At 32.0% G+C, this 22,048-nt stretch overlaps 1 protein-coding gene across 2 annotated transcripts in view; it reads left to right on the forward strand.

Moving 5' to 3' along the window:
- The window catches only part of LOC134727640 (uncharacterized), a 51,737-nt gene that overhangs the window by 15,603 nt on the left and 14,086 nt on the right, over positions 1–22,048 (forward strand). For both annotated transcript variants that reach the window (XM_063592029.1, XM_063592023.1), the window contains 3 exons: positions 3,638–3,929; positions 6,865–7,006; positions 15,731–16,662. In XM_063592029.1, coding sequence (XP_063448099.1) covers positions 3,638–3,929; positions 6,865–7,006; positions 15,731–16,662 — 1,366 coding nt within the window. The remainder of the gene's footprint in view (positions 1–3,637; positions 3,930–6,864; positions 7,007–15,730; positions 16,663–22,048) is intronic.

A 22,048-nucleotide genomic window follows, 5' to 3' on the forward strand; every position in this document is an offset into this window, starting at 1 on the left:
ATCATTTATATATTATGAATATTAATTAGCAAAAGCACTACTAATTCTGGCTGTTTACTTTTCTCACCCTGCATATTTGTCAATTAATGATCTTTTTCATTTCCTGTCTATAAGCTCCTAGTTTATTGCTAACGCATTAACATTTTTTTTCAGCAAATACATACCTTTAACAGAATTTAACTATTCTTACTCAAAATGTGAAGGTTTTAGTTCATGAAATGAAACATTGATTTTAACCAAAAATGTCACAGAGACAGGCTTTGAAATTTTCCCTTTTCAAATCATAAAATGTTTTCATTTTTTATGTCATTATGTTTTAAATTCTGAACTAAAATGGAAAAAAAATAATCTTGTGCATAAAAGTACCACGAAAGTTTAATGAGAGGTAGTAAACGCAACTGGAAGAGAGTCGAGCTGTATACTTTTAAAGCCGACTTTGAAGTATGGGGTTTTGTCATTGTTCAAGGCCGTTCAGTTTCATATAATTACTTACATCCACTTCTTTTAAACTCTGGTGGATAGTTGTCTCTCAAAGCCTTTGGCAATCATACCATATCCCTTCTTTTTTTATATTATTGATTTTAGTAAAGAGCTGATTTGATCATATTAATAAATAATAAACAATAATAAATACTTGACAAACTTTGAATATATAATAATCATGATTATCAGTCATCAACTTCTGAGATGATTTCCTGTAATCCTCTTGAAAACCTTACAGTACTAGTGCTCTACTTTTTATCACTTCTTTTTACATAATTTCCCCTTTTGCCTGGGTTTGAACCCCCCTTTTAAGAAACAGCTGGATCCACCCCTGCAGTTCTGGTTAGAACCTTGGTTTTGGAACACTCATTGTGTTCATTGAACAGATTAACTTGATGTGGCCTAGATAAAAGGTTAAAGTTGTTGGGGAAATGTTTTTATATACCAGTGTGACTTGAAGTGGGATTTAACCTTGACATAAACATTAAATATCAAAGAACTATGGGTCATAGATGTGTATCTTAATATTGTTATTATGGTAGACTACACATAACATACTGTGACATAATAAATGTACCGGTATGTAGTTGTAAAATACATTTAATGGTAATATGTGCCGACATCTTGCTTTTGTGATGAAAGGATGTTTTTTCCTATGTTCATACCAAAGCTATGACGGAAGACATTTAGGCTTTAATGGAGTAATTGGTGTACCTTCATCTTTGCACCTGAAAAGAAAATCTAGATGATAAACACATGTGCCACAGGGTACTGATTTTATTTTTTATAATTTATACTTTGAAGATTTTGTGTGTTTGAAACCGATAATTTTTTTTATCCAATTTTAGAACTGTTGAAAAATGTTTTGGGATATTTTATTCCTGTCAGATCAAAACAAAAAAATATAAAGGACAAGGTTCACTTTTACCAAGTTTGACCTTGTATTTCAACTTGATGAAAAAGCCACACTTTGGTGTTAAACTGGTGTTGTTTAAAGCTATACTATCTAGAAGTCATTGTGTACATTATTTGCTCCTAATGTCTCTTCTGGAGATGTGTAATATTTTTTCTGTCTATGATGAAATAACATAAAAAATGTGATGCACACTGTAAATAACCTGCTACATGCGTTATTCAGTGTGCACCACATTTTTATGTTATTTATTCATAGACAGAAAAAATATTAAAGTCATTCCTTAAATAATCCACAAGGAACATTTTCTTCACTTTTTTCTCAGAAGGTCATAACAATTTGGTATTAAGCTGTATTGTACTCTGTGTCACTTATTTTCTTATATCTCCATCCTCTACTCCCTGTAAGCTACAAAACATGTTTTCTTTATTTGTATACCACATATAAGTATAAAAATTGTATTATTGTATTGCATTGCATTGTCTCAGTTCTAAGTAATTAGTGATAACTTCTAAATCATTTGTACTGCTTGCAGAGCTCCTTTCCAAATACCAGCTTGAAAACAATATCATACATACATGTCATATTGTACAATTTTTAAAAGATCCCAGGGGAGGGGGACCAGCCATTTTAAAAAAGGTAGGTTCTCAACTCAGGATTAAGAGTCATATGTCCCCTTTCAAATACATTGATCATCCCAAAAAAAAGGGGGGAGGTGTTCTAACTTCATTTATGTCCTCCAAATACAATGCTAAGGTGTTGCATTGATCTCAGCTAAAATATATATCATACAATAATCCTGTCATGACAGTAACCATGATGTCTCTGGGGAAGTTTATTTGGGTCTTAAATCTTTAACAGTTGACTTCAATCTGAATCGTCACTTTGATAGTCTTTAATAAAAACTTTGTTTCCTGGATGTGGGAGGGGACATAAAAAAAAAATCTTTCCCAGTCAAAATTGAGCATGTTAAGAGAGAGGATGTTTGTAAGTCATTTTAGTAATGAGAAGTAGCTCACAACAATTGTTTTTCTTTTGTATTGACTATAAGTCAAATCCACTATAAAACTTATAATTAATTATACGGAAAAGACTTTCTATCATAATTCACGAAAAATAATCCAGTGTATATGCTGGGATTCGAACTCGAGACCTTTAGCATATTAAGCCACGACACATACCACTATACCAGGAGGACTGGATACGAAATCACAATAATTTAACATACTTAAAGGAAGCAAGATATTTTTAAAAGTGGGGCGAGTTGGCAGACCTTTATTCAGTGGGGTTTAATCTTTTTTCGTTAATAAGTGAGTTGTCAGACTCACCGGATTGTTCAATTTGATTATACACTTTTTCAAAAGTTAGGCGAGTCAGTGAACAAGAGTGGGGCGATGTTTTTTTAAAGTGGCGATATAGTGTGGGCGGATAGGCATGTGGGGCGAGTTGACATTGTTTGATATCTACTCATGGTGTTTGGAGGTCATAAAGTGTATAGATCATATAGTAATATATAAAGTATATTATAATGGTTGTGTGGCGTTCTAAACTAGATTTTATGAATTGTAAATTTTTTTTTTGTCCAATCTTAAAGAGCTGGGATGTAAAATAGTTATCCCACTCAGACTTGGTGTGTCAGTGTTAGATCACCCTCTGGCCTCCAGAAATCGGGGTGATCTGACACTGACATACCACATCCTTGTGGGATAACTATTAAATATCAAAGGAAATACCAATTATATTTGTAATTCAAAGCCAATCTTCAGTTTCAATAAAATTTGACATTTAATGGTCAAGATCATTATGGATGGAGATAATAGATATAAGAAGATGTGGCATGAGTGCGAATGAGTTTGAATAAGACATACATGTACATGTATTATCCAGATATATATACTACATGTACTACAACTTCAGCAAGATGAATTGGTATGCTAAAATTGCTATTGTACAAATGTTCTTGATGAAATGTATGAAATGATACATATTTGAAGTCGTGGAATCATATTGTCTATACTATAGTTAATCATTATTTTAAATACAAAAATGAAATATATAAGTTACATATAATTACATTTGAACATCATGATAATTAGTTTTACATATATAAAAACTATATACTTTTAGAAACATTCTATTGATTTTCTTTGAAGTACATTGAAGACCAGACAATGAAGAAACCTTTAAAAAACGTAGCTGATTTCTGATTTAAATTGATGTATATATTTTCTGTCATTGCAGTGACTTGTCTCCGTGTGCTGATCTGAACGGTCTAAGAGAAGAACAATCACCCTCGGACGTTGATCTGACCTGTCCATCATATATAAACCAGCAGCCTTTATCATGTACTTCTCAAGTATCAGCTCTGACAATCAACACGGTAAAGTCCCCAACTACGGCCCTGTCATCAACAAATACAACTATATCTGCAATGTTCACTGGTAAAAATGGGGCCAAATCGCCACATTGTAAAGTGTGTGGAGACGAATCCTCTGGATTCCACTATGGAGTGGATTCATGTGAAGGATGCAAGGTAGGAATTGTTTGCCTTGTCAATAAATATACATTCCACAGTCCACATGATCACAAATATGCTGTCAATTCACCATTTCAGAACTTTAATGCTTTCTGGGTAAAATTTTCAAAAGCGTACTCTAAAACGTTTTGATTGGTTGAAAATGTTCTCAAGATTGGTAAACCATCCAGTGATGTAACGCTATTTTCATTTTGGTGTAGGAACAATGAGATTACCCATAGATCTTTAGATTCTGAAAAGGCGAGTTCAGAATGTTATTTCATATGTTTATTTATTACAATTGTGGAATAACAGACAGAAAACATGGTTTCAAAAAATTTATGTCTATAACCTTTTTGACCCTCTGCCTCTACTTTGTTCCAACACAAATTTTTATCACACATTTCTCAGGTTTTACCCAACAGATTAACTTTAAATTTGGTATGCAGCTTAGCATGATAAGTTGTGACATTGTGTGAGATGTGAGAAATTTAAGCTTAAGTAAAAAATATTGAGCTTATGTCAGAAACTTGAGTGTTTGTTAGAATTTAAGCTTATATCAGACACCTATTTCATTTCCTATGAAAATTACTTTGACTTTTTCAGTATGTTGTCATAATAAATGTTAAAAGAACTTAAAAATATTGTTTTTATCACATATTTCTCCATTACCGGTACTCCAGACTGACTTTATATTTGGCTAGAAGCTTGACTGGGTTCATACATGTGAGCACTTAACTGTTGGAAACTACCAACTGTTTGTTGATACTTATACTGTGTATATACATGTATATAATGAGTAGGAGTATGCTAAGCATGTTAATGTATGTAACTACCAGTACTTGTTGTTATTTTGCAAAGCTGCCATAGTTTTCAATGAGGATAAATTGAATAGTAAATTTCTGATTGACTTCAGTTTTATATGTTTATAGTTCATTAATCATTTGCGAAAATGTCCAAAAGGTATAAAACAGAAGATTTAATGACAAGAAAATAATGCATAAAAATATCATATTCTTTCATAGGAAGAATTGTTTTTACATTTAAGCTACTTGTAAATATCCTGTTGGGGAAAAAATAATTAGTGAATTTTATTGCAACAATTTAAGTTCAGCTAGGATGAGAGTAATGGATATTGTCATTTATTGTATGTTTATGAATAAAACTAGCACTTAAGGGCCATTAAAAGAAATGCATAACTTAACCTTAAAATAAGTGGAGAATTAAAAATTGATGTTTTATGTTTGAAAACCGTAGTCATCACTCTAGATGGAATCAAATATGATATGGTCATCAACTCATCATGCTCATACATGATCAAAGAATATGAAAAGATGAATGAAACTTTGATCTTAATATAGATTTCTTTTATAGAATCCCTGAGTTTTATCATTGATGGACTGTTAGTTGGTTAATGTCCAGTGGCAAATATTTCATGCATGTTCAATATGATTTCGTTTTCATGATAAACACACCAAGGTTAAGTGTTATGCCACTCATCAAATGCCCTATGATCAAAGCTGTATAAAGGCATATAAGTACAGCAATTGGTCATATGTTTGTTTATTTGTTGTCAACATGCAATTTTGTATTGAAAAAAAGACATGAAAAAGCAACCAAACCACACAGATAAGTTTAAAGAAATCTAGAGCTCAACATACAGTCTTCAATAAAAGACACATTGGGGGACTGTGCCTTAGCTCATTAGATGAAGTTCTAAAATGCCAAGTTTAAAAAAAAAAGTTGTGAAGAAATAGAAAGGATTGTCTTGATACAATGGGTCTTCAATGGGTTTTGATAATATTTCTGTAAAGTTCTTAGATACCAAGATTATGAAAGCTGTGAACAGTAAATGTTAATTAACCGTTAACATGCAGTCTTCATTAAATGCTGTTTTATTAATGCAAAAGGTCAATTTTGAAGCTGAAAGCAAGCTTTTCTAACACCTTCAATAAGCACCAATTTAACCAGCTTCAAAGATAGCATTTATGTTCATCAGAATGATTAAGATTATTGAAATTCACACATTAAAAATCAAAATAAGAATAGAAATTTATAGAAGGTATTTCTAGCTCTTGAAGTTATTCAAGCAATAAGTGAAAGAACCATATTTCTCAATCTTGAATTTATACTTTTTTTGAAGATTTACATTGATAAATTTGAATTCACAGTAGATGCATGGGAACAAATTGACTATACCAGATTTGGCTTTAATTATTACCAAACTAGTGCCAGTTTCAAATTAAGCAAAAAATATCATTGATCACCCCTTATTCATATAGATATACTACATGTATAAAAATAAGAACATGGGGTATGATTGCCCAGGTGACATTACTATCCACAACTACCCACTCTTGAATACATGTTGAATGAAAGCAAATATAGGTAACCATTCAACAATGAGAAAAGCCCATACTGTATAGTAGGCTTTAAAAGGCCCTGAAAAATATTTAAGCCTGCCTTAGTTGTTCTGATAGAAACTGCACGTACTTAATATTTTGAAAGTCATAATACTTGACACTTCACAATGTACATATAAGGGTCAAGTTCAGTGTTCATCCAGATATAATATCTTGTTATCAAAGTCAATATTGAAAAATGACATAATTGTCTCAAAACTTTACATGCTTTGTTTTTGTTTATGTTTTTCTGCACAAATTAGTACACCTATAGCTAAATATTGTAACAAATAGAATTTCTATAGAATACCATAACCTCATAACCTATATAAAAAAGAAGATGTGGTATTATTTCCAATAAAAGAGCTCTTCAAAAACAAACCACACAGAAATTAACAACTAGAGGTCACCATGCCTTCAACAATGAGCAAAACCCATAACACAAAGTCAGCTATTAAAGGCCCTGAAATGACAACTGTAAAACAATTGAAAAGAGAAAACTTAAAATAAATAGCTTGTATTTATTTTGTTATTATTTGATGTATTTGTAGGGATTCTTCAGAAGATGTATAACCCAAGGAATGACACACAAATGCTCAAATGAGGAGAAGTGTGAGATAACACCATTTACACGCAATAGCTGTCAGTACTGTCGACTCAAGAAATGTTTCGCTGTTGGCATGTCAAGGGAAGGTAAGCAGTGTATTTATCTGTTCACAAAGCTTTGTGGCTAGTATTGTCTACTGGAAAAGTGGTTTGTTGTAAGCGGGTCTAGGGAAATGAAGCATATGGCATTCTTAACATGAAAAAAGGTTCAGTTGAACAGTTATAATTATGTAATGTATTACAGAAATTAAGTGATGCAGCTGACATCCACCTTAACCTAGTCTATATAATAAACTGACCAGTGCAGTCACAGGCCTGACACATTTTTTTCAAAACATTTCATACAAGTGGGAGGTTAAACAAGCTATAAAACCAGGTCTATTTGAACATGTTGAATGAAGCCAATTGCTGAATTTTTTCATTTCTGTTCTCTTGCCTAAGCTTATCCTCAACCAAATGTTATGCAACTTATACAAAATGCTTATTACCACAAAACTCAATCAGGAACAAATTTGGGAAGCACCATTATTACTGATCTTGATTTATGTTCCTTTATGACATTTTATGCAAGTGGGGGCATCATCTGTGTCCCAGGGACACATTCCCCCATTTATTTTATTTTGTACATAAAATTTTGTACATAAAATAAACCTCGTTTGGCAGTAAATGTTTTATTGATGTGACCAGGATTGAACTCCATTTATGTATTTAGAAAGAAGAGAAAAAAACTTCTTTTATATGACCTCAGTGTTAAAAGTTTGTACCCAGGAACAATAAAAATGTAATATTGAACTCAATGTTACCTTGAAAACATTCAATACATTGTAATATTATTTATTGAAATATGAATTGCAGATTTTACCTAAATAATACAGGTATTGATTTGTTTGAGGTACAAGAAAACTTTTGTATCTAGTATTCTATTTTAAATGGGAATAATTTGAATTCAATGTAAAAAAAATTAGTTAATGTAACCAGCTCCCTTTTCTTTGGATTTTCAAATGTGTTTATAGTGTATAATAGATTGATCTCATGCCTAATTTTTAAGGACCATGACTGGCTTTTATGCCCTTGCATGGTCTGCATAAATGAAATGGCCTGTATTATTGCAGATCTCAGTTATTATTTTATATAAAAAAATAAGTATTTTAGATATTTAATCACCCAAAGTCCATATTTATAAGGTATAATTAGACCTTTGCTTTAGTATTATAAAAGTTATAAATGTGATGAAAGTTAGGTGAAAATATTACATCCAGATCCAGACTGAAAGATAAATTCTGACCAATGTCAAATTTGATAAAAGTATTTTGATTAGATTTTAGCTTGTGTATTTGTCTTGTACATTTTGTTTTTATCAGATGCATTTTGTTGTTTACCATCACTGTGGTCTATGCACATGAATATATGCCTTTTTTAAACCTCTTTACAGTGAAATTTACCAAATCCTATATAAATATCTTTTAACCTTTTAGGGAAACTATTGATAATTTGTGAGATTTATGAAAAGCAGCTGTTCAGCTAACATATCAATAGATAAAGAATAATAAATTAACCATATAAAATTTATGAGATGTGGTATATCATTGCCAATGACACAGCTATCCACCAAAGTTCAAATGAAGTGGATGAAAGCAATTATAGGTGACAGTACTACCCTCAACAATGAGAAAAACCCATACTGCATCTAGAAGGCTATTAATACCTCAGTGACATGAAGCAATTTAGACAATGGCTTACTGTACTTTATAACAAAACAATTTATTAAAAATAAATATGACAGACATGGATAATCAACTTCCTCTGAACTACTGGCTCCCGACTCCTTACCATGCTTTTTGATGTCAGTGTAAATAGATACACATAATGTTCAGAAGTGGGGTGTGACAAAAAACAATAAAAAAAATTCACTTTAAATGTATATGGGACTGTAACATGGTATTTATTGTTATCATCTTTGGTCTTTGAAATCATACCACATCTGCTAATTATCATCATACCACATCTCATTATTATATTGATTAAAGTGGCAGGTGTATTGGCATTAATAATACTGAGGATTACTTCTCAGAAATCGCATAATCAGATGATCAGATCTAATTGAGAAAAAGATATGGAGCAGATGTGGATCCAGGATTTTAAAAGAGAAGGGGGGCCTAAAACTAGTCAATGTTTGGATAGGGACCATTGATAAGTCAATAAACTTGAATGAAGCTCGATTAGGCCCCCCTCTAAATACATCCCCTGTGTAGCTGTGACTAGCTCATAGAGTGGAAAATTAATGAAGGGACTCCTGTAAAAAGTCTAATGCATTAACCATATATGGTACTCCATAAGGTGTAACCCTTTAAGTCCATCCTTGTGTAGATGGGACCTTTTTACTGAGAGGATTGTAAAATTAATGAAAGAAGGAAAGAAGTGCTTGTGTTTGAATATACCACTTTTTTTTACCTAAAACTGATGGCTTATGGGACCTGTTAAAAGTGGATGCATTAACTGTATAAGAAGCTCCTGATGAAACACGCTCCTCCAAATCCATTCAAGTTAAGCTTGAAGGGGGGACCTTATAGGTATAGAAGTGGAATCATAATAATGAAAGGAGAAAAGAACTTCAGTTGTGTCTGAATAGGCCACTTCATTTAACCCCTGTTGAATAATTATATTGACAGTATAATTATCTCTGTACATAATCTGTAAATTCACAAAATCTCATTTACCCTTAATATACTATAGATCAATTTTATTGATACTTTATCTCATATTGTAGACTAGATTAATTAATAAAATATACACCGACGAAAATAGAATCTTATTACCAATAAAAGTACAATTCTTAAACTATGAAATAACATTTTGAAGTTGGACAATTTTAAATTTGTTAAACTTAATATTATAAATACAGAAGGAAAAAAAAAAAATTTAACTACTGTCAGATATTGTTTGTGTTTATTAAAATATCAACAAGGAGAATGCCCTGTACTAGGGACATTAGTCTAAATATACAAAAAGTAGTTGATTCGTTGGAAACTAGGTGAGCTTGAATCTGATTGGTTAAAAGCTAGGTGAGCTGACCTTAGTTTTATGTTTACATTACAGTGCAGATTGTAATAGCTTATGAATAGTAATGGTATGGTAGTCGGGTCACATGTTTTAGCCTTGAGGAAATTTATTTGATAATAGGAAGGGTAGAATTTATCATCTTACCTTGCATTTTTGAGGGCATGTGAAATTGATATTCTTTAAAAAAATATTTACATGACGAATGAAAGAAGATAATTGTATTCTTGATTTTTTAATTTCTTATAATGGTTCAATTGTGGATATCAGAAAGACACAGGACCCATATTTATGATTGTAGACAGGATAGCGACCTCCCCGGGGATGCAATTATTACATAATAGACTGGGTTGTTAGGTAAAAATAGTGGCAAATAAAAATGAAATAATAATTTCTCTTGAAACCTATCAATACAGTTAAAGATAGAAATGTTGGAATTATTTTAGTCAAAAGAATTTAAGGATTAGTATTTATCATTTCAGAACTTTAACCCTCATGGCAAGATGCCATTTTGTACTGGTGAAACATCTTGAATTACTCCAAGATGTTGATCATTAAATAAAATTGGCTATCTTGTATTTATCATGCTTTTCCAAAACATGCATGACATAAGGTCAATTGACACTAGACCCCTCTTCTAAATGATTGAAATCTATCCTTTCGCATTTAAAATAATATCTTGGTGTACTGTGGATTCATTTATTTTCGTGGGTACCAATTTTCGTGGATTAAGAAAAACTTGCATATTCGTGGATATTAAATTTCGTGGTTTTGCTGAAGTCTGCATACAAACCTATAGAAAAATTATCATTCGTTGAATATTTAATTTTGTGGTTTGACTGTGCCCACAAAATCCACGAAAATTGGTATCAACGAATAATAATGAATCCACAGTAAATGAATTTAATGAAATACACCAAATCTTATCTGTTATTGATCTATTTTCTTCCTTTCTCAGTGATTTTTTTATTTTCCCCATATTTTCTGAACTAGGGAGTAAAATTAAACTAAACAACAACCCAAAGTATATCCCATAGAAGTTTGACATAACTATGATAAACAATGAGAGCCAGATGGAGGTAATATGGACCAAGTGTTTAAGAGTCCCCTGGCTACAGGTGCAGCTCTAGGATTTTGGAAAAAGGGGTGGGGGTCCCTCATTTGCCTACATGTGATCTGTTAAAATATATGAATTTATATGTGTATCTCCATTAGATAAGGGAATAGGCGTCCTGAGAATCCCCTCCCATCCCCCCTCTTAATTATGCTTCTTGGCTAAGTCAAACTGCTGGTCTATATGTATGTCTCTTCATTTTTGGCAGGTTTGATCTTGGAGTTTGACCCTTTTGCATGTCACTGTTGTATATATTACCATATTCAAATATGTTAGTCAAAATTCATGCATTGGTTGCCCTTCACCCTTTGGTGCAGAGAAGTCATTTACTGCTAGGTGAACATGACTGGATATATCATTAACCTGATCTGATTCAGGACATAAATTTTACTTACATTACGTAATAGGTCATTGATAAGTAGTAGTTCAGGATGGCAATTTGTGCTCAGGACAACACATTAACATGTAATAAATTACACATAAGGATTAGTACAAAATGTTATAGAAAACCATTTCAGTAACATTTGAAATAAAAGTCAATGGTGTGTCACTAGTATACATAAGAAAATGATATATATTGTAAATGTTAGGCTTAACACATGTACAGCCTTAACTTTAATAGACCATTCAACTGTATCAATACACAACAGTCTGGGTGGATTTTGTTTTTCCACCAGGCCACCGTGGGCATCCCACCCGTGCCCCACGCCGTGCCAACCCTAGCTATATAATCTCTTTTTTTGAAATAATAGTGATTACAAATGATTTTTATAAATTGACTGTACTTGCCAGTCTTTTGATTAAACAAAAGAAATTGCATGCCCACTCCTATGGGTGGGCAGAGTGGACAAGCTAGAAATATTGCCCACCTCATGCCCAATTCCACTGTGGACGGGTGGACAAATCAAAATCCACCTGAGCTGTAGTGTATATATATATATTGTAAATAGTATGATAAAACAAGAAGGAGATGGAGTATAATTGCTAATGAGACAACTATCTACCAAAGTTCAAATGAAGTGGATGAATGTATTATAACGTGACGGTACCCAAATTGCACCTATTAGTATTTTGACAGTTTTTTCACCTACGTTTTTTTATGATCAGGAAAAAAATGTCCATACTGTGTTTATTTTGTAGCCCTATCCTTCTTTGTCATATAGGTACACCAATTTAATTTTTAGTCCATATTGAGTCATTAAAAAATGGGTTTGAATCAACCCCCAAACTATCCATGATTCTGTAATGAGGATCAGTACCCAAATTGCATCCATGCTTAAATTTACATCATCAAAAGTCTAATAACCGAGCTTTTGTTTAATTTCTTCAAATATTTTGAACAATTGGATATTTGTCCATGCTTACTATTCATATTTTACGAAATGGTTACTTATAATATATTGTATTTGCCAATTTTAAAAAGATGACGTTTTGATGACATTGCATGGTAACGTTTTCGTACATTTTGTTTTTTTCAGTAAACAGTCCATCTGTTTTTATAAATACTGTGAATGTTTTGTGTATAACTAAATATGTTTACCTATGTTGAAAGACGGGCATAGTATCAAATCATAAAAATACAACTTGTTTAGTCTCTAGGAAATCTTATAAGACTTTTATTGCTATTTTTTTCTAAATAGGTGCAATTTGGGTACTCGGTGCAATTTGGGTACCCTCACGTTAGGCAACCATATAACTTTCAACAATGAGGAAATCTGGTACCATTTATACAGTGGGCTTTATTAGGCCCAGACATAACAAAATATGAAGCAATTCAATTGAGAAAACTAATGGCCTATTTTACATTAAACCCTAGACCTGACTAATTTTTTTTTCAAGTTCCTGTCCTTTATGCCTTCAGTTGGTATTGTATACATTTGAGCAGTTAGAAATTCTTCAAAACTTGAAAATAAACCCAATAATTTTTACAATATAAAACAACTGTAGCACATGCTTAATATTAAGGCACAGGACAATTTACATTGTGTACATGTATTTCAGATATAAAATATTTTAATTTGATATAGTGTACATGTACATGGTGTTATAATCTGTACTGAAGATAATGTTTTGAAGGTTAAGGTCACAGTAGTTGCATGTATTGAAAGATTTGGGTCATATATTTGTAATGTCAAGATATTTTTGCACAAATATATGGAAATATTAATTGAAAGATTTGGGGTCATATATTTATAATGTCAAGATATTTTTGCTCATATGTCATGTACAGTATAGTGTATGTAGAAATTGTCTATATCATTAACCAGTCATCTACTAGTAACATGATTTCACATAATGATTCCTATTAGCACCCTAGAGTCTCTTCAAACATAACTATAGGTTTGTCAAGTACTAATTGGAGAATTGTAATTGTGATGATATTGATGTTGATCCTTGTTAAATCTACTTCTCTAGAATTGCCATGTAGGAGCTATGTAAACAAATAATGCATTTAAACAGAAGGAATCAGTCCTTTAAAGAACTCATATTTAAGCAGCTTTGAAGTTTAAAAATATCATATTATTTATGTGCTTCCTGTTGTACAAAACACCTCAATAATCAATATGATATTCTTGACAAAGAAATTCTAAATATCTTAAACAGTTAAATACTGAGTCTTTTTTTTTTAACTGAATCATACATTATTAAAACTGCATATTAACTAAGCATCTGTATGATATTGAATATAGAAAAAAAGTTTGATAATAAATTTTGTAATATTCTATGATTCACTGGTCTTGAATAAAATCTTTAAAAAAACGGAAAATTTATTGGTAGAAAAAGCTTAGTAATAGTGTCGTAGTGACTTTTCATTTATAGATTATTGTATGGCTGAATAACCACGTACACAATTATATATTTATACTTTATTATGTCATTATAAAGAAATATTTACACAAAAACATGAAAAAACGTATTGAATACATGTTTAACTTCGACCCATTACAGGAAACAGTTTTAGAGCATATATATATACATGATATACAGATCTACTTTCAGTTAATTTCGAATACATTTTTAAATGCAATTTATAAAAAAACCTTTCTCATCAGGTATCTCTTAACAGTATTAACAAAAGTGCATGACGATAGAAATCATAAGTGATGAATTAGTTTATAAATATCATCATTTTGAAAACAATGGTATTTTGTTCATCCTAGCTGCTTATTATTATATAGATTCCTATCTTTTTCTATATCTTTGATCTTCATAGCCCATTTTATCTATGTATATATTATAAGGTTGGTATGTTCTCCCTCTGGCTGTGGCATTGTGAGGTAATTAGTTCTTTCATTTGATACAACAAACTCTGAAGGACAACTTTAACAACAAGTTTAAAATACATGTTTAGACATCCATTTCAAAACTAACTTCATGTGTAAACCTTGTTAAGTCTAAAAATTGGAAAATGTGTGTATGACATTTTTGAATAGAACTTCCACTATTCTCCCTCATTGTATATACTGGTAGATCAATCACAATTAAGTTCACATTGTTAGGATTTTAAAAAATCTCATCAACATACCCGTACACATAATTTTTTGAAGATGATGGAAATGTAGACTTTTGATGCCAACATTAAACATAAAAAACAAATAGTGAGCTATATCAACCTTCTCTGTTCTATTTCATATGGCCCTCATTGGCAATCATACCACATCTATTAATTCCTATATTTACATTGTTAACCTACAGTTTGTGAATATTATTGTGGTATATCTTACATTCTAACATGACGTCCTTCAAACGCTTTGAGTACACACCCGTGGTAAAATATGAATATATTGGATTGGCTGTTCCGATCGTACTCCCACGTCATATGTTTTTTTTATGAATGAAGTACCCGACGTCATAGAATGATGACGTTATAATTTAAGCATTTTACGGGAAAAATACACGCTTATGATACCGAAAATCATCACAACAAGGAAACGTAAACAAACGATGCTAAATTGTGGTATAAGCCCATTTTTTTCATATACATAGAAAACATATAAGTAAGAATATCATTAAAATTCATCCAAATCTATCTAAATATGTTTTGTGAATAGTTTGAGCATGTCACTTATTCTGTTTGCTCCGTTCTTTTACGCCAATCTAAAAGTGCGTTAATTCATGGGAACGGCAAATAATGGCCTCCATCTAGAGCGCTTCGATAAAAAAAAAATGCCGTATTTGTCCTATTAGAATCGAAATAATTCATGGGGGCTTGAATATATCTAGATTTTACCACGGGTTGTCCCTTTATGCCGATATTTTACCCCTCGCTATCGCTCAGGGTAAAATATTTGTCATAAAGGGCCAGCCCGTGGTAAAATTACGATATATTCAAGCCCCCATGAATTATTTCTTAAATGAAAAGTAGGTCACCATGACCTACGTACAATGTACATATAAGGATACAATGGAAGTAATTGATGAACATTTAAAAAAAACCTATAATATATATAGATAGCAATGATCTACTGAGTTATTGCCCATGAAGAACAATATTTTGCCAAATGTAGTATAATAGCATAATACTTTTGTTCTGTTTGCTAGATATTAAATTTATGTTATTTTGTCTTAATCACTCGTATAGAAATACATGTTCACAAAATTTCTTTATCCAGGTCATAAGGTTTTCTTATTTATTTCAGCTTCAAGACTTGGTAGAAGGCCAAAGAGAATGAAGGACCCAGGAAGTCGGGACTCTAAGCCTACTACAAATTTACCAATTGCTCCATATCCCTCCTCTCAAGACTTAAATAAGCTACGCATGGCTGAACTGCAGGGAATATTACAACAGAGTGGCTCACTTAAGCCAGAGATGATGGAAGCTTTCTTGAGTGCGGCACAAGTAAGCTTTAGAGAGCATCAGAGAAATCATAATAACCAAAACAATACAAGTAACGGTACAGTTAAGCTACCAGGACAAAGACAAGGTAACGATTCTGGGTATTCCAGTCTAAGTAGTCCGTCAAGTAATAAAAGTTCATCGCCTCCTCAGGATAATCAACACCAGTTAATTGATGGTGAAAATATCATGGAAGACTGTAAAACATCGTTGAATATAGACCCACTTATGATGGGCATGCGCATTCCTCATTCTGCTAATTATTCTCCCATAGAAATAAAGGCGGAGCCAACAGATGAAATAAGGTCTTGTGCGAAATCAGGATCCCATAACCCGGTCATGGACTTTTGCCCTCAAGATTTAGATGTTGATGTTTTTAATCAAAATAGTTTGCCTGATATACAGGAATCAAGATTTGAAAGTGATTATGTTGACCGATTCAGTCCAGACCAGCATATTATCAGTGAGCATCCGATTATGTATACAGAACAAAGAGATGAAGGAATGGACAGCCCTACGCACGTAGAGGAAATGTATGATGACAATACATTCTCAATTGATATAAACAAAATCATGGCAGAGGTGGTCAAGAGACCATCTGATATTCGAAAAAACCTACTGGATCAAGTTACAGAAGAGGTGGTCAATGCACACTTCAAAACATGTAAACCAACATACCAAAATGTACGAGAGGCCAACATGAGGCTAGAAAAGTTAAAGGCACAGAACATGCTGGTAAGTTGTATGCTAGTTCTTATTTGCTGAGTCTTTTTTTGTTCAGTAATGGCCTGATCATGTTCATACTTGCACATGTGGATGAGGCCATTGTATCCTAGTGCTGTTTAACAAATGATTGTATGCATGGTACAGTTAAGGATGCAAGAATTTTTTACCTATTGTTTATAAGTTTCCATTGAATAATATTTTTTAGATTGACAAATGCAGTTTTGATATATATGTATAATGAAATGCCTTACTTGATTTGACAATTTATAAAGAGTTATGGAACTTTTATAATATTATACATAAGTGAATCTTACATTTTCAACATAACTCCTCTGAAACCATTTGAAATGAAAACTCTCATACATTTATAATGCAATCTTCTCTTAAAATATATATATGTTCTTGACCATAATGTCCATATTGCAAATTATTTGTAACACCTTTTTGTTCTGAATATTTTTCACAGAGTTATGGGAATTGACCTTTTTTAGATCAATTTGACTGAAGCACTCATACTTTGTACAATTTGTTTGCCATCTTGTGTAATTGACCATTGCCATTATACAATCATTATGACGTACGACAATGACATCTTTGTTCTGCCTATAGAATAACATCAATCAACTCAAAATACACTTTATCAATAAATTATTACAGTACACCCACTTTTATTCCTCCTTTGCACAGGTTCAAGGGACTTTTCACTCTGGTGTACGTATAGCAATCTTATTTGTTTTAATATATGTTGTGGTGTTGTCCCATTTATGTAAATCCACACATATTCATTCAAAGTCTCAGTTAAACTATCGAAACCAAGTAAAACCAGACTTCTCAGTCTTATCCTTAGGATGTCATGGTTACAGTTTATGAATTATATGTTGTTCCATCAACTCACCTCATGAACATGGCTGATATACATGTCTAAAACAAAAACATGGTGGTACAATATAATCATATGATACCTTAAAAATTTAGACCAACAGAGAAGTTTTCAGATCTATTAAACATTATTTGAAAGTGAAATTCCCATCTTGCATGTCTTGATGTTTCTTTGGTAGCTAGGGTTTCCAAATTAGCTTTTAGTACTTAAGGTGATATTTTGGCTGTTCATGATAAGTTGGCTGGTAAATTTGGAACATGTACCCAGTGGCGGATCCAGAAATTTTTATAAATGGGGACCTACTGACTGCCTAATAGGCCCGCTCCAGTCACACTTCAGTGATTCACTATATAAGCAACCAAATTAACCCCCCCCCTTCCATTTAAATCGGCCTCTGGTACCTACATTTGTATGTTGTATAATGATGATCCGACTCCTTCTAAAGTTTTCAACAGACATCATGAAAATTTTCAAGAAATTTTAAATAATTGTGCATTTATTATCATGGTTATCATGTTATGTCAAAAGCATTATTTTCTTTTTTTCAATACTTTTGAACATTAACTTAATTCCTTTTAAACAAAATTGACCAAAAGTGTAACAATAAGTGAGTGAACTCCTCCTTCAGTTTTCAGAAACCTAAAGAAATATATATATCCAGATATATAGATAACACAACAGCAGAAGTTGTGTCACTGACTATTGATTGAGTTGTCTGAATTCTATAAGAATAACAATTACTATAATCACACTACCATCAATGTACCACCTGATACAATTCCAAGTTACAGAGACTTCCATAGTTCTTAGGCAAGTCATTTACATTTTTACACTTGCACTTTTAACATTGCTGACTTGTCACAATCTTGTTGCAGCAGTGAGATACAATATTGTATCAACTATCATTTGAATAGCTATATATAATATCAAGTTAGTTAAAATATAAAAAAAAAACCTACAATTTAAGTTTTTATTTTCAACATATTTTGATCATGTTTATTTAAATAACAAAAAAATTATTAAAATTTATGAGCTGGTCAAGTTACAATTTTCAATTGTATTTTAAAACGGCTGAGGGTAAATGCCCTTAATTACTTTGTACATGTTGTATGCAATTCCAGCGGGAGCATAATCTGCCTTCTATGACCCATGGACACATTCTATGTTTGTTATGCACGGCAAACAAAAGTTCTATACCTTAGTACTACTTAACTTTTTGTGAAGTATTTTGTTAATTCTAACTGATCTAATCCTTACATTGATTTCATAATCATAAGATTAGTTCAAAGATTGAAATTAATTTGTGTTTTTCATCGTTTTTCATAAATAACAGTGAAAACTGTTGATACTCCAATTGAGATTGCAAAATTATATGATACCCGATTAGTTTTCTATTGATTACAGCTTGATTCAATACGTTACAAACAGAAAAATGTAATCACTCTTTTATCATGTTTATTGAACATACCATATTTTTTCGTTTCAAATTTTCATTTCCTATTAAATGCCTTGATTGCACTGAGAGAAACGATAAGAAGATTATTTTCCCTTTAGATTATTTATACATTTACAACCTTGAAGATAAATGGCCTCCATACAGTCATGTTTGTTTTCTTTAAATGGACATTTCATAACCAATAACCTTCACCTTTTCATTTTTCTATTGTTTATTTGGCACCTGAAAGATCATTCATAAACATCTATTGAAGCCTGTTTCATTTGAAGTGCAATAGTTACTTTTGTTCATTGTTGTACTGTTTGAAACTTTAATCTTATGTTTGTAATCATGGTTATTTTATATAATTGATGACATTGTTATTTTGCAAATGAAAGAGATTTCTCATGAAAGGTTTTAAAGAAATATCTGAAGGAAATATTTTGAAGAAATTTTTCAGGAAAGGTACTGGCAAGACTGGGTTTTGAAGTATTTTTTACAGGAAAGGTACTGGCAAGACTGGGTTTTGAAGTATTTTTTCAGGAAAGGTACTGGCAAGACTGGGTTTTGAAGTATTTTTTTCAGGAATGGTACTGGGTTTTGAAGTATTTCTCATGAAACATATTGGGGTTTGAAGTAACTTCTCATGAAAGGTACTCAGGTTTTGAAGAAATTTATTAGGAGAGCTTACTGTGACTGGGTTTTGATGAAATTTATTAGGAGAGGTACTTGGTTTTGAAGTAAAGGAGTTAAGCGAGTCCGGTAAGGACTGATTTTGGCCTCAAATTTCAGGTTCATCTGACAAAAGATTTTGACCACTTTTTAAACACTTGAGTGTCTATTTGATTTAAATTAATTAGTTTATGTGAAAGATTTTAACTGATTTAGTCATTAAAAACGATCTGAGTTGATCAGCTCAAATATGAAAAATCTACCAAATTATAATGCCGAAAAATGTCACTTTTCAGATGGTTTTTGTCAAACATGAAAGTGGCAGCATCCGTGTTCATCCTCAACCTTTATATGTTAATATGTATTATCACAAAATATAACTTTCATTTCAATATTAAGGATGAACACGAATGCAGCCACTTTCGTTTTACATGAAAACCATCTAAAATTTAACTAAAATGCTGGATTTGTGAAGATTTCACTAATTTAGCATGACTGAATGGTGCTAGTTTTTGATATATATGTCTATTGTATTGTCAAAAACAGCCCATATTTATGTAGCAGAAGCATTCTGCTGTCCAATTAATAACTTAAAGTTTACATTTCAACAATTTTGTAAAACTCCTATATTTTGGGGCCAAATAGGGGTCTTAACGGACCTACTCCTTTATCAGGAAAGGTACAGGGTTTTGAAAAAGAATTCACAGGAAAGCCTAAAATTATTGTGTTTTGATGAAATTTCTCACAAAAAGTACTGGGATAACAGAAATTCTTCAGCATGCTTAGGGAAGGTTCTTAGTTTATTTTAAGAATGTTCTATAAATTATTGAACACTTTCCAAAAAGTTTGTGTAGTATCATTTCTTTTTCCCATATAAATTTATAGCCCATAAAAAAATGCTTACAAATTTCTTACAATTACTTACTTCAAATATTGACTTTTTCCATGTTCCAAAGTCATTAGAAAAATGTTTTTATCATAAAAAAAACTCATCTTTACCACATCAATTAAGATCATAGGTTGTAATAAAAGTTGTTATCTATATGACTTAGTACAAGAGGGTTAGTGCTCGAATACTTGGAAATTTGTTTGCACTGTCTGAGATCAATAATATATTATGTGAATGGATAACAAGCTTACATAATACAGAGTGCTGCTGACAATCATAGTCATCTTGTTTACTAGAGTACACTGTGACTGTGCAAATACTTTACACTTCCATTAATGTTAAAGACATTGTTAATCCAGTATGCTATTATCATGATAATGTCCACAAACTTCTTGTGGATTGAAGGGAAATTTCCCATTATTTTTTTATTTTAGAGATTTTCCTTTTATGCATTCATTGATTCTATCTACCACTTAGCATCTTTGGTTTTGACCAGCATAAATATGTATATAGCCAATGGTAAGGGTAGATTTAGTAACCACTCTTCTTTGTTGGTCCATTGGACCATTAACAAACCAAATAAGAGAGTGACCATTAACAAAAAAGGGAACCTCAGTAGTTTATGTCATCCTTATTAACTGTTTTCATTGACATTAATATATATGCACAGGGCTTTTGCAAAAGATTTAATATGTGCACATACCCGTAGCCAGGGGGGTTCGGGGGGTTCGGACGAACTCCCCCCTTGAAAACAAATAAGCACTGTTAAAGTCAATGTTCTGTTCAAATTGTGACTGTTAAAGTCGAGTTTGTGAGTCCAACGAACTCCCCTTTGGAAATTCCTGGCTACCGGCCTGTGTGCACCTCCACTTTTAGACAGATTTTAATAATTTTTACGAAGGTATCCCATCTATATCATTTATGGTTATAAAATCAGTAACTGTTGCAGATCACTAAAACCAGGCTGTTTGTTTTCTCTTTTGAAATTTTTGACATTTTTGTAATATTTGAGCCTTATTTATGTTGACTATGTGTTATGGGTTTTGCTCTTTGTTAAAGGTCATTCAATGACCTATAGTTGTTTACATCTTTGTTGATCTCAGGTGGCTATTCTCTCCCTGACAATCATACTATTTCTCCTTATTTTAATACTAATGTCTACTGAATGATCGTAAACAATCCACAGGATACTTACTTATAATGTCAATGTCTGAATGGCTCAAAACAATAAAAAAAATTGTGAATGAACTCAAATAACAAATACCTGGGCATCAACAGCATAATCTCAATACAAGACAACCACTTGGAACATTCCTGACTGTGTGACTGGGTTTGACTCAAGTTTAAGCTTACCCATGTTTGTTGACATTGGCAAAAGACTGGTAAAAATGGTTTTGATCAGGTAAAAGAATGTCATGAATGTTAAAAGACTAGATGCCCAATATAAATTTTCAGGGTCCTGATGTTGACCCTCCCCCCTTTTTGTGGACAATCATTGCCATTTCAATGGGGATTTCTT

This window comes from Mytilus trossulus, chromosome 1, assembly GCF_036588685.1.
Source record: "Mytilus trossulus isolate FHL-02 chromosome 1, PNRI_Mtr1.1.1.hap1, whole genome shotgun sequence".
Classification (NCBI taxonomy): domain Eukaryota; kingdom Metazoa; phylum Mollusca; class Bivalvia; order Mytilida; family Mytilidae; genus Mytilus; species Mytilus trossulus.